Raw genomic sequence first — 14320 nt, 5'->3', positions numbered from 1 at the left:
GTGGACATTATGAAAATACTGGTTGTGTTCCAGCACGGCTTTGAGTCGGTAGTTACTCAGAAGATAATAAAAAGCACGCGTGAAACACATTCGTATAATTTTTAATCCTGTCATATGAAGGGTTTCACACCACAGTTAGATTTCTGGAAACGTCGCAATTTGCGTCCTAATTTTCCCCTGTATAGAGCACTACAACTCCCACAATTCCAAGCAGGCGGAAGGCCGAGAGTTCAGTCACCTGACGCAATGTCACATGACCCTCCGGTTTCTACGTTCTGCTAAAAACACGTAGGTCCCAGTCATTCCCTGCGGCGGAGGCAGAATGTAAGGTAACCGGCATCTGTTTGCTCTAATTTAAACTGTTATTGGTGAACAACAATGACGACGTTACAGTGAATATGACATATTTGATTGTGTGGTTTGGTGAACATAAGCTTCGTTGTGTTTTCAGTTCAGTTCGTTTGTTAGCTAGCTGCTGTAGGACACAATAACAAAGGGCATGGCTGCGTTTACAACTCTTATTGTTCTGTTGATGAATAGAGAAGCCCCAATCCAATCACGTTAAGCAGTGGTGTACTTATTATAGAAAAACTTAAGTTCATCTGGGTGAATTGGCAGTAAATTAAATTCCTGTCATGTGGACATCACCACTTCGACCTCAGTTACTTTTACACATGCAGATTCTGTTGATTGAGCTCATCGGGTATCTAACCACAGTAAGACACACTTAAATCGTGGACAAAGGCCGGACTTTTTTTCTTTTTTTCCAGGCTGAATATTATAATTCTCTGTTGTGTTTTAGTCACTGAATATTCAAAAGACATCGTGACTTATCTTCATAAAGATATTTACAGTTTAGCGTCCAATCACCTCTGACTTTATTTCAAAATCACATGGTTGTACAGCACTACACTATACTGAGTTGACCGTTTTTTCTAAAAAGAAAAAAAATAGAAGTACAAGTGAAGGTTTAGCTTACTTGCCAACTTGACAAGCAGCTCTTAATTTGATCTCGGGGGTGCACAGGTAGAGTGGTACTCAAATCAGACTGAATAACTGACTGAAGAGGATTTTCGTCATAATACTCGAGAGATGTATATAGATTTGTACTTTTAAGAGTCAATTAACAGTCTGTGTTTTACCAAACAGTCCTATTGCTTCTTCATAATGTTTATTTCTAATGTACATGAATGATGGTAATGATACCACACTGTTCTGTTGTTTTTGACCCTTTCCATTAAGTCTAAATGCAAACAGTCTTTCATTACAGACTGAGCAGTAAATGACTTCGCTCTTGCACCATCTCTCCTGATAACTCCTGAACAACGGCTGTCTTCTGAGCTGTGGAACCGAACACAGCGGACATTCATCTTCAGCTGCAGCTGAGTCCCTTCACTCAGACTTTTTCCATTTTCTCATGGCGATTAACACTGACATTGAGGACTGGGGTGGCATCAGCAGTAATGACTCTGGAGAAAGGGCGTGGCTCTTGCAGAGCCCCAGTGTGGATTCTGTCCGGCAGCTTGAGGCGGACGGCAACAGGAGCCGAGGCGTGTCGTCCATAGGAGCCGTCTTCATCGTTGTGAATGCAGCACTGGGAGCAGGCCTGTTGAATTTTCCTGCCGCCTTCAACATGGCAGGAGGAGTAACTGCAGGAGTGATGCTTCAGATGGTGAGGAGATATCAGTGATGTAACAGGTTCCCTTCTGTTTTGTGTTCAACACTGTTATCGTGTGATGTAAAATTTTATATATCCTGTGTAAAAGGCAGTTTTTGAGGGTCAGATGTTACTGATAACATTCATCATCCCTGCTCTGTTCCTGTTGAAGGAATCTGTTATTACCAGAGACGCATAACAGACATCATCTGAAGATTATAGCAGTTGGCCTTATTTGTATTCTTGTAACCAGAACAAACACAGTTACAGGATGTATAACAGTTTGTCTCCTCTTTCTCTGTGTTTCAGTTTATGCTGATCTTCATCATCAGTGGGCTTGTGATTCTAGGCTACTGCTGCCTGGTATGTCTTGGTTACCGTTTGTTATACTCTGATCTCTTTAGTCCTTCCTCAATACTTTCCCTTCATTTGTGGAAAAAGTTAGGAAGCAGCATGCTTTTGCAGTAATTTCTTTAGTCTGTGGTTGTACCCCTGATCAAATGCAGAACTTTGCATGTGAATGTAGACTTTCAGTTCCTGAACAGCTCAGACAAATGCTTATGTGCTGAAACATGAAGTGAAGACAAAGCAGAACCAAAGCTTAGTAAGCTGAGTTCATTGTTTAAAGATGATATAAAAAGTAAGCTCTGATGCAGAAATATTCCAAGAAAAGTCGAAGCTCGTGTATTTTCTGCTGAAGGGGAAACCTTGTCATACCATTTTTGCATGCAACTAACTGTATAAGTGACCACTGACTTCAGCTTGGATAGAAAGTAACTAAGTGTTAAGGCTCAGGTAGAGAGAATTAGCATTCTGGCTTTTGCTTTAATCTCATCTCAGTCTGTGGATAAATTATTACTATTTAACATTGTGTATCTTCCTGAGTGGGTGCATACTGTCATGTATGGATTTTGTTCCACTCTCAGTGCACCGTCATAAATCATATTCATCTCAGACTGATTGTGGAAACCTTCTGAAGATGAAACTATGGAAGAAAAAACAAAATCGGTATATGGTGCACTGAGGTGCATTTCTTCAGCTTGACACAAGCCCCTCAGCTTTTCAGTGCCCTTTTTATGCCGGCTGTCTCTGAGGGCAGATTGGACACAAAGTAAATATTGTTTTTCATTTGAATGAATGATCTTAAATGGTTTTCTGGTTTCTTCAGGTCAGTAATGAAGGCACCTATCAGGAGGTTGTTCGAGCCACCTGTGGCAAAGTCTCAGGAGTCATATGCGAAGTAGCCATTGCTGTCTACACCTTCGGCACCTGCATTGCTTTTTTTATCGTCATTGGAGACCAGCTGGATCGCTGTAAGTGCATCTATTGGTAGTGAACCATCAGCCTCTCGGTCTTATTCTGTTAGACTAGTTCGACACGCACTTGATCTTACTTTATCTTTTATTAACACCTAAGAGTTGAGTGCCATTGCTCTGAGCTTAGTTATGTATCTGTTAAGACTTTAACTTTTATTGTTTTTACATTTAGCTGTTTAGAAGTTTAGTGAAGCGGCAATATAGAGAGAGGCTTTGCTGTCACTGATGAGGGCAAAGAGCATGAAGTATGACTCTCCTCAGCTTTTAAACGCGTCTCACTCATGTGACAAACTCTTACATGTCCTTGCACTGAGATGCTGACTGGGTAGAAATCCTGATCTGGCTTATTGGTGACCTACATTCTCTTTGCAGTCGTTTTAAGTGAATGACATTTTTGTGACTTTGGTTTTAGTGTGCAGCAGTCTACAGTTAATTCCCTGCATGGCGTTCCCTGCATGTCTTTGTCACTCTTTACATTTCACTGCCCCTCTCTCTCAAAGCTCTTTGTAATCTTTGCTGCTTTCTGTCGCAGTGATCGCTGCAGCGCATCATGACACCGACGGTCCGGCCGGCGGTCACTGGTACACTGACCGAAAGTTTACCATCGTCGTCACCGCCGTACTGGTCATTCTTCCTCTCTCCATTCCCAAAGAGATTGGCTTTCAGAAGTATGCCAGGTACGGAAAATCTTTGACTGACAGCTGAATTTTTGAAACTCTTTTCACGTTTTCCTTTTACGCCGCATGTTGATCGTATCAGTTGTTGTTTTCGCCTGTAGTGCCCTGAGTGTGATGGGAACCTGGTACGTTACCATCGTGGTCATTGTGAAGTACATCTGGCCGGACAAAGAGTTGACTCCAAGTGTAGTTCCCACCAGGTGATTCCTACACCGTCATTCGTGGCACGGTTCTTTCTAATTCGGTTATTTAGTGTCCAACTGATCTGCATTTGCACCACCTTCCTCGCCTCGTGTTGCTAAATTGTTGTTTTTGTTACAGCTCTGCTTCCTGGACTGCTGTATTCAATGCGATGCCCACCATATGCTTTGGTTTCCAGGTATCCCCTCACTCTGTATCATTTGGCACCTTGAAACAGTATTCCCTTGAGTTTGATATTGATGAATGTTGCCCTCTCCCTCCTGCAGTGTCACGTCAGCTGTGTGCCAGTGTTCAACAGCATGAGGAGGAAAGAGATCAAACCGTGGGGACTTGTAGTGACCCTCAGCATGATAATCTGCCTTTTTGTCTACACAGGAACAGGTATGTCGGTGTATACAATTGTTACACCATTGTTCACTAGCATATCTGTCAGTGGCTCGTATGTTTTTCATGCTTTTATCACAACACAAAGCCACGATAAGTTGTTTGATACATTTAAATCAAACAGACTACATGGGATGCATCTGCTTTATGTGAGATGGGTCAGATATGAAGTTACTGCTGTGTTGAAATGTGAGTTTATATTATGTGATATTGAAATGGCATTTCAGTCGTGATTATTTAATGATTAATTATATATAAATGTCAGTGAAACAAGTCTTATGCCTGTGAAATAAATAGCAAAGTCAATAAATCCTGTAAACAAAAACAGTCTGATATGTAGAATTAATACAATAGAATAGAAAAAATTTAATTATGTCCTTAAATTTTTGTTGTCTGAAAGAAATAGTTTTCATTAAAAAATGAAAGTAATCTGAGATTAATAAAAGTCATCTGTTCGTGTAGTTGATGTCAGTTAAAACGGGATTCCATCATCTGTCCCGTCTGTACTTAACTACTACGTGTGATGCTTTGGTTTTCTCAGGCGTCTGTGGGTTCCTGACTTTTGGCTCCAACGTGAGTCAAGATGTACTGATGTCGTACCCGCCGGACGACATCGCTGTGGCCATCGCAAGAGCTTTCATCATCGTCTGCGTGGTCACCTCTTATCCCATTTTACACTTCTGTGGCAGGTAAGACACGGCGAAAAGGAAAACTTTTCCCGTTGAACGCTGGATCCTTTATTTTGTCTTTATGTCTTTATTTAAGATATGGCTGCATAAATTTACTCAGACCAATATGTTCACGCTAAAGTTGACATTTTAATGCTGGACACGTCGGTTGTCTGTGCTGTGTCATGTGTTCTTTGAGTTGTTCTGGTTCAGAAGTAGAACATCTCAGATGGCCAAAAAACACAGGTTAAAAACTGTACATCAAAAAATAGAAGTTGCACCTTGACCAGATGCTTTTGCTGGCCATTAACAAACTTTTGTCAGAATTCTGACTGGATACTCGGTCCACACATCTTGGCAGAACTGTTAAAGTTGGGTCATCGGGAAGGCATTTCTAAAAGCTGAACATCTTATTTTCCACAACCAGTCTGGATGTGTGTCTGCTGCCATTGTCCCGTTGGAACACCTAATTGTGTTCAAGTTTATGTCTAGCTGTAGGTTTGAGGTTATGATGAATCCCGAGGTAGTTGTACTTCATACTATCAACCATTTCCTGTGGCAGCACACAACCCCTGACTACGATGCTTCCACCACCATGCCTAACAGCACGTTGAGTGTTCTTTGAGTTTTCATTGCCTCGCCTTCTCTACTCCAAACTTGCTTCGATTGTGGGTCTGTGTGACCATAAAACTCCATTTTTTTTATATCTCATTGTAAATATCTTTATCTCATTGGAAAACTCAATTCAAGCTTGAAGGTGTCGAATGTAGAGCAGGGGCTTCCACTCGATTCATAGACCTGTAACTTGGAGGTTTTGGGCCCTTCTTTAAGATCTTTAACAAGTTTCCTCTTTGTTAAGGATGATAGTTTGCTAACATCCGGAAGAAGGCTCACTGTGGCTGAACTGATGACGCAAACGTCTGAACAGAACTTTGAATATCTTTAAGATTTCTGCTTATAGCCTGAGAACAGATATCCGAAGCTGGATTTGAGCAAGTCTGCTGAGTGGCTCCGACAACTTTTCTTATTTTACGATGCAGTTTATGAGCCATTTATTTAGCCGTTTGTTGCACTCTGGTGCGATCATGTGTCTCTCCAGGGCTGTTATAGAAGGACTTTGGCTGCGTTTCCAAGACGAACAGGTGGAGGTGTGTGTTCGCCGTGAGCGGAGGAGGAGGATCCTGCAGACGCTGGTGTGGTTTGTCGTCACCCTCGTCCTCGCCCTCTTCATCCCAGACATCGGACGCGTGATCTCGCTGATCGGAGGACTGGCAGCCTGCTTCATCTTTGTGTTTCCAGGTAAAGCCGTGCATCCTGTGAAGAGTTTGGGGGCTTTGGTGCGTTTTTATTGTTCCACTAATGTCTTTAACTTTACAGGTTTGTGCCTGATGCAAGCCAAACTGTCAGAGACAGACATCCGATCCGCAAGGTGAGATGCTGCTTTTTCTTCTATGGCTGTCAGTTATTTCGAAATGATTTATATCCTGGTTTTCTCTTTGGAAAAAACTTGTGTGGGAAGCATTCGTCCTTTACTTGGAGCTGGATCTTGGTTGATGTTCTGTTGTTTGTCTGCGTTGATCAAAGAAAAGCGAATTGTGACATGTGAGTCACAATCACGATAAAACGCTTATTCCCAGCTAATTCCTCGTCTTTGGTTTCGTCATCTCTTTCACAGCTGGCACGGATTGGTTTTCTTCGGTGTTGCCATGGTCACACTCGGTGCTTTCATTTTTGGTCTCACGACAACAAACTCCATCTATCAAGACGTTGTCAACTAAAAGGAGCCTCCCTTTTGGAGCCGGAGCCGTCCTGTATTACTGAGACAGGAGGAGTACTCAGACCTGAGCTGCTATTTTGCACTGTTGGATGAGAGGGAGTGTCACATGATGCTCATTTAGAAGAAAATCACCATCTGCTCCATACGGTTTACAAATCAAGAGTGGTTCAGTCAGGAAGAGACCACAAATGCCAAGTAACTTCAGACACTATCTCTTTTATTTTCTGTGACGTTGTAATTGCATGGTTTATGTTTTTGACCGAGTCGTCATTCAAGGGAGAACCAGACTGGATTCTCGCTGTATGGGCGAGAGATTCCCGTCCTATCGACATGAGCTGAAGGATTTTGTATTGAAAGGTCTTTTAATCAAATTGATTTACCTCATGAAATTGTACCAATTTGTGAATTTTAACTTGCATGTCAATGTTTATCATTGAAAACTGACGCCTTTTGGTTCCTGTGTCCTGTTCCATAAGTTAAGGTGCTGCTGACAGTTTATACTTTCCTTTTAAAAAGAAATCAAATGAATCAACATGGAAACGCATTAGAATATAGCATGTCTAACATATTTAACGAGGGACACAATCACAGGTCTGTACAGTTCAGCCTGACTTGGGAACTTCTAAAATACAGCAAGTTTCAAACTTGGGACATTTGATTTATGTCATTTTAAACTTACTTTGAAAGTCATTAATTTCTTTTCGTGGATTTTGTTGGTTTCATATTTTTTGTTGGCTTTGAGGTTGGATTGTATTTGGACGATTAAGTACAAATCTCGTCTCGTTTGGGCCGATGACAGAAACGATTGAGCTGCTTTTGAAGTGCAGAAGTTAGCGGCTCCTCCCCGCTCAGGATCTGAAAATTCAACTTCTTTCGAGAGTGCTGGTTCCTCACAGAAAGAGTAAGGAGAAACGTACCGTTAAGAGCCGGAACAACAGGGGTGTAGCCTACACGATTCGGTGTATTTACAGGAAACCGCTGGGTGCAGACAGTGAAAACACACAGACCTGAAGTCTAAGTGTGATCTTTCGTATGTTCTGGTTTACAAAACGACTTCTGCGTAACACTTAGGAAGTGAGGAGTACAGTTGAGTTTTAATTTGAGTACACAGCAGTACTTTTCCCACTAAAGCTGCAAAAGCTCGCTGAAGTAACAGTTTTTGAGAAGAAAAAATTGCAAAGGTTTAAAACGATACAGAAATCTGGACATAAACTAACGTCATCCCTGTCGGCTGTAGACCGTGACGAAGCTTTGAGAAAGTTTTCATGATTTGAATGAAAATCTAAACCCGACAGCAGTAATTTTTTCATGTAGGGAGCATAAAGGACAAACCTTAAAAGGGAATAAAAGAAATGGTTGTATTGATCAAGTTATTGGTTTTAACACACTGACCTACACAGACCGTAATAGAAGGGAAAGACGCTGCATTTGAAACCAAAAATGTTGGGCTGTAGCGTTAGAATGTGTTTGAATGCAGATTTGTTTTTATAGTTTGTATAGTTTACCATTTGTGGCCAATTTAAATACAATTTCATTCAATGCAGTTTTTATGATCCATCATTGATTTACTGTTTATTTTTTGTCTGTTTGTAAAGATCAACACTAATCAATCAGACATCCGTCATCGCTGTTGCCTTTTTTAAGGTGACTTAGTAACATGTCAATGGGAAGTTTTAAAGGATTTTTATGTTCTCACAGATGATATTCCCATAAATAATGTTCTGTTAAAGCATGTGGAGAAAAAAAAAAAAAAAGGGACAATCCACGTTTCACAAGCTCAATAAAAGATTTAATGAAAAGACAAACTGAAGTGGAGTTCATGATTTGATCCAGAGCATCGTCAGTATCTGAAGAATGATCTCGAACCACTTTGTTCACATAACGTTTGGTTACTGAGGTCACTGATAAGGCCAAAAGAAGATGGTTAACCACAGAGATTTTCACCTTCATATTGGGTGAATGCTCTAATATTGAAACGATCATTTAACATCACTAGACAAGGCGACCTACTGAGAAAAAGTATTTCCCCAAGACGGAGAAGAAAAACTCTTATTTCATAACATGGAATTAAATATAATTTTTGGTCACTTTGTGCCATTAATCTTGGCGTTCTATCCCTTTTCATTTCCAACATGTCAGTGTTTAGTTTAATTTCCCTTTGACCAGTTTTGGAATTGGTCTTCTTTCCAGTGAAATTATTTGGTTGCAGGATTAGTCAGAAAGTTGTAGATGGCCTTAAAATACCATTTAACAAGAGAGAGGGCAAAAAATGTTTGAATAAATCTGATGGAGACTATGTGAAACACACTATAATCGCTACACTGTTCACTAAACTGAGGCAAAACATCAACCGAATATGTCAGAGTTCCAAAAAAAAAAAAATCCAACGCTCAGACCTGTATGTACTGCATGAATTATATGACCGGCAATTAAAAAAAAAAAAACCTGAGTAGTTGCTCTCCCTAAATTGATCTTCCAGGTACAGCTTAACAAGTGAAAAGTGCAGGTGAGAATTCAGCCTCCATCACGGCTCAGTAGAAGTCGTTCGTTATGAAGGACTGGAACATGTGTAAAGCCGGGCCTGGAGCCCACTGAGGAACCATGTGACCGGCCCCCTGAAACACAGAACAAAGCGGTATTTTGCAATAATGACGCCACATCCTCCACCTAAAGCAGCGCATGTATGCAAACACATTCGTTCCTACCTTAACTGTCAGGAAGGTGACGTTTCCAAATTGTTGATAGAAACCAGCAACTTGGTCGTTATGAATCCAGTGCTGGTACTTGCTGGTTGCCTAAAACATTTTGGTGCAGTTTAGTCACATATCTTGTGGAGGAGTCTTCACAGTTCTGGGGTAAGATTTTTTTACAAGCACCGTGTGAAGAAACACATAATAACGCTGAAAAAGGTGTAATGTTGCAGACACTGTGCAGACTCCCCCAAACAGCTATCTTAGCCCTCAAGTGTAATTTGAAAGCTAATAGTTCATCCAGAAAGTGTGCTCTGGTTTTGAGACGAGGGGGATGAATCTACAGAGTTCAGAAGGCTCTCACTCTGCATCACCTCACTGGGTCGCACACTGACCTATGAGAAGTTTCCCACTTCTCGGGTTCAGGGGTTCAGGGTTACTTGCCCTGCTGAAGACGACTTTCTCTCCATGTCTAGTGTGCATGTCAGAAGCTTAGTTGCTCCTCAGCTGACGGCTCGGTTTAATGACACAAACTCAGCTGCAGTGTCTGCGGGGAGCAGCTTGCCTGGCAGAAACCACTCTTACACCTTCAAAACTACAAACTGCACTTAAAGTTTCCCAGAATTAAAAAAAACTACCTCGATGCCGAGGTCCTCCACAAACCACTGGTCTCCCAGGAAGTTGCAGGCCATGTCAGTGTCTCCGTTGTAGACGAGCGCTCGCAGGCCCTTGGAGAGCAGCTTCAAATACACGTCCTTCATGGTTGAGTAGACAACTTTGTAGTGCTCTTCAACAGCATCACTACAAAAGAGACAAGGCCATCGTCAACCTCATGATAAAAATGTCAACCTCCAACCATGATTCGACAAAGCAGATTGTCCAAAAGTTGTACTCCAAGTAGTTAACTGCCCCTATGAAAGCACACCCGATATACAGTTCCCATCTATGCTTTGAAACTCCAGTGTAAATCATCATCAGTGAGTGTTGTTACAATCTTTTCTCCTTAAAAGCGTCACTTGTTCCTTGGATTGAAGATACACTTCTGTAAAAAGATATTGGAATGGTGTGTAAAATATAGCCAAAATAAAAAAAATGCAACGGTTTGCAAATCATTTAAATCCTGCGTTTCTTGCAAATCAGCACAAAGACAAATAAAAAAAGTGGCAAATGGGAAAATATTAAACTTAAAACTAACAGCAACTGGTTTTCTAAGTAACCAAACATTTACAGTGTAGTTAAAAGGAGAAGTGATGGATGCAATGCAGTGGTGAACATGCTCCAGTTCCAGCTTTTGACACCATTATTTACCACCTTTTCTTCTTAAACCTCCATGCAGACATCTTTTGTATTTCAAAAACTGTCTGTCTGAACTCGCTCCTTGCAGGACAAATGAAGAGAGCATCAAGTATCAAGTATCCATAACGCCTAGGAAACAATGCTTGCCATTTCCAAATGTACACATATTTATAAAGGAACGATACTTTCAACATGCCAGTCAATGGCTACTTTCATTTTGTAAGGAGATATAACGTACTGATGAGGGCATAACGCGGAGAGAGCATGTGTTTTTGGTTGGTGCTTCGGGTTCTGCTGTAACACACGTTAAGTCACAACTGCTTTAAGTTTCATCAGTGGCATTCTGACCAACCTTCAGGCCAACAGCCACAGGGAGGATTGAGCTGTGGAACATAATAATAATAATAAGCGCCCCGTCACCTCACCATAGTCATTATTTGCTGCGGCGTACCTGCAGAGGTCCCAGGCTGGCCGTGTATCTGGAATGTGCAAAGCTTTCTTCACGTCGCCTCGGTTCAGCCAGTTTGTCTGAGCTGTGCTGTTGATGCAGGGAGGAACCTCGTTCAAGGACGCGGAGGACGTCACACCATCTGAAAACTTCATTTAAGATATTTACCATGAAGACAACGACACAATTAAAAAAGAATTCAAAGCGCACAATAGACTTGTTCAGAGCACCTTGTGGGTTTGCAGCTTTTCCCTGAAGCTCTTAAACAGATGGCTCATGGCCCTCTCGTATCCTTTGTGGAATGCCCTGCGACCCTCGCAATCCAAGTACAGGGCGTACTCATTCAGTCCGCTCTCATAAACAATATGAAAGGCCACGTTTACCTGAGACGAAGAAGGGAAGCAGAAATCTGATCGATCTGATTGGAACACCAGGAGTCCCAGCTGGTTATTGTAAAGCTGTGCACACATACCAGCGTTTTGCAGTTCACTGACACAGGGTTGGAAAAGTCACATTTTCCCTCATTACAGCAATTTATGTTCAGTTCACGCCACAAACTGCACACAAAATGTACAAAACAATTGGTGCATCAGCAATGAGAAACTCACGATGCTAAACATTACAATAAGACACTCAAACAGCCGTCTGCCACATCGTAAGAAACGTTTTCAACGTCTTTAATGTAGCATTCTATAAAAATTAATGCTGTCCGAATTAATTATACACTTGTTGTCTTAGTATGCCAGTTGTGTCCTCCATCTTTTAATTGTTCTGTGGCTGGAAACTGCTTTGTTTCATTGTGTTCTGCATCGTGGGTCAAAAGTGTTCACAAGCCCACTGACCCATATTTCAACTATTTTATGATAAAAAAACAAAACAAAAACAAGAGTTGATCAAAAACTAAGCTGCTGAATTATGTTATTTGGACATTTCAATACTCTGCACTACCAACAATTTGATCAGTGATTACACAAACTATTTAACTGTCTGTGTTGTCTATACTTCTGTGGACAGAATTGTTTTCTAACCTGTTCAACAGGTCAGCGATCAGGTGCTTTGTGTTTTCTTTGCACACATTTCCTCATGGCACAGCAAACAAGTCATACAAAGAGGAACTTACTCTTCTCCAAAGAGGCCGTGGTAATAGCCAAAATAGATCAAAGACTGGTCATTGAGAGCAAAGCTGCTGAGACCGTTCCCCACTGCGAAGCCCTAAAAAGACGAGAACATCCATAAATAGATTTTAAGGGTGTTTAATAACACATAGAGAAGTATGCATGACGCTGCTGGAAGACTTCATTCTGACCACGAGAAAGAGGCACCAAGCATCTCACCTTGAAGTTGATACTGGCACTTCCTGTGACCACACGCAGGCTGAGCGTCGGTGCATAAATTCCACCATAACTCTCCCCAAAGATGAAGAACTCGTTCTGGGTGAAGTTCGGGAACTTGGCAAAGAAACTCTGCAGAGCTTCGTAATTATCATCAGCGACCTAAGACAAGAAAATATCATGTTTTTTTTATAATTGAGTATAGTCCCAGGCTGTCTCTAAACTTTTCTTATTTGCTAAAGAAACAACTGAGCTCACCTGGTTATCGTCAGTTGTATAAGTATCGTTATCAGAGTAGGAATATCCCACTCCTGCAGGAGATTCAAGATACAGCATATTGGCAATCTTGTTCCAGCTGAATTTGTTCTCGTACAGAGTGGCTCCATCATCATTTACCTGAAAAAATAAAATAAAAAACTAACAACTGAAACAGAACGTCTCTTCAAATCAGAGCACAGGCGCAGTTATGCTCACGTGAAACGGTCCATTCTCGGACAAAAAGCCATCCAGTGAGCTGCAGCCGGGGCCTCCGTTCAACCAGAGCACCAACGGGTCTTTGGCTGGGTCCCTCTGAGAAGTCACAAACCTGAAAGAGATCAGGACCTGGGATTAAATCATCCACACTGAACAATTAACAATACTTAATGGTTACTGAGCTGTATTTATTAATCTGCTGCACATCATATAAAACGACTCAGACAGAGTAAGGAAAAATGAAAAAAAAAAAAACCTCCAGCCTTATTCAAAGTGAACCAATTATGATACATTATCCAGTGTCAAAGGACTCTAACCCCCTAAATTTTATGGACTCAAGGCAATCACCAAACCAAAATCAATACAGAATTTAATCATTAACTATTTTATTTTTATTTAACTATATTTAACTCATTAACACTATTTAACTGATCCAATCATCTGACCCAATCCTCAATTTTGCTCAAAACTTCTTCATCATCAGGAAATGTTTTCTATTACTCTGCTCCATGTAAGAAGTCTGATCTCGTTGGTCTGACATGGATACTTTGATAAGGTGGGAATAAAAGGTTTCCACAGCATGTTCATAAGGTGAACTCGGGTGATTATATGCACGTTCGTTTGTAAACTGTCTCAAAATAAAATGAAAAAAAAATGCTCCAAAGACAGTCTATTGCGGAAAATGTCAATTAAAACCTGGCAACAAACGACTCCAGTGTGCACCTTTTCTGGGGGAGTTGAAACCGAACAGACATAGACGAGAAAACGTTTCTCGGTCCCCATGTCTGAAATACTTTCCCACCATAACCCGCGGACCAAAACCAGCGATTTCTTACCAATAATGGAAGAACTTCCCGGGCCCTGCTTTCAGGTATCCAGACCATTGTCGATAGTTACATTTGAAAGTCGCCCCTGGCAGGAAAGTCACCTCATCTGGGGCGTACTGAGTCCGCGAGCCGAGCGGAAACACGGCCAGAAAACACAACAGAAAACCACCAGCGTACATGTCTGAACCTCACTCTCCTCCGACAAAACAGCCCCAATGCTGGAAGAGTGTCCTGGAGTTAGTCAGTTCCTCTGCCGAAGCTCCGCGTGAGCCCGTTAAGTCACATGACCGCTGTGACGTTCCACGTGACTACGACAGACTTTCAGACATGGAGAAGTGTTGGCGCTGCTGTAGGGTTATATTTACCGCTCTGTTGCATCGCTTCTGCTTTTAACAAATATCTGTAACACTTCTGAAAAATGCAAAATGCTCCCCTGGTTTTGCATGATATAAACTTTAAGCTGATATCAACTCTCAGCCTCATTGTTTGTATTTTTCATTTCATAATGCTCCAAATATTTTTGGATTGGACTGCCAGCAGGTCAGTTTAGCACCCAGACTATGCAGCATTCTGC

At 41.4% G+C, this 14320-nt stretch overlaps 2 protein-coding genes across 3 annotated transcripts; one reads left to right on the top strand and one right to left on the bottom strand.

The window, feature by feature from the left end:
- The first annotated feature begins 310 nt into the window (after positions 1–310).
- On the top strand, positions 311–8485 carry slc38a7 (solute carrier family 38 member 7). Its single transcript, XM_072380504.1, has 12 exons — positions 311–329; positions 1271–1672; positions 1967–2020; positions 2826–2970; positions 3506–3650; positions 3752–3850; positions 3972–4029; positions 4118–4232; positions 4777–4924; positions 6003–6202; positions 6281–6332; positions 6579–8485. The coding sequence occupies exons 2-12, from the start codon at positions 1418–1420 to the stop codon at positions 6679–6681; spliced, it is 1374 nt and encodes a 457-aa protein (XP_072236605.1). The 5' UTR covers positions 311–329; positions 1271–1417; the 3' UTR covers positions 6682–8485.
- Positions 8448–13991, bottom strand: LOC140301866 (lysosomal protective protein). Of its 2 annotated transcripts, none has more exons than XM_072380502.1 (11): positions 13756–13991; positions 12920–13031; positions 12704–12841; positions 12449–12607; positions 12235–12326; positions 11587–11671; positions 11345–11497; positions 11118–11263; positions 10009–10171; positions 9386–9475; positions 8448–9295 (listed from the first exon to the last, which is right to left on the bottom strand). In XM_072380502.1, exons 1-11 carry the CDS (start codon positions 13923–13925, stop codon positions 9212–9214), a joined length of 1392 nt encoding a protein of 463 aa, XP_072236603.1. In that variant the 5' UTR covers positions 13926–13991; the 3' UTR covers positions 8448–9211. The 2 variants fall into 2 exon arrangements, with proteins under 2 accessions (XP_072236603.1, XP_072236604.1); XM_072380503.1 differs by having other exon boundaries at positions 12920–13048; positions 13756–13936.
- Between the last annotated feature and the right edge of the window lie 329 nt (positions 13992–14320).

The sequence above is a fragment of the Leuresthes tenuis genome, unplaced genomic scaffold (genome assembly GCF_036924035.1).
Source record: "Leuresthes tenuis unplaced genomic scaffold, fLeuTen1.0.hap1 SCAF_2, whole genome shotgun sequence".
In the NCBI taxonomy this organism is placed as follows: Eukaryota; Metazoa; Chordata; class Actinopteri; order Atheriniformes; family Atherinopsidae; genus Leuresthes; species Leuresthes tenuis.
Note: the sequence above shows the minus strand (reverse complement) of the source record. Positions and strands in the feature narration are given on the sequence as shown.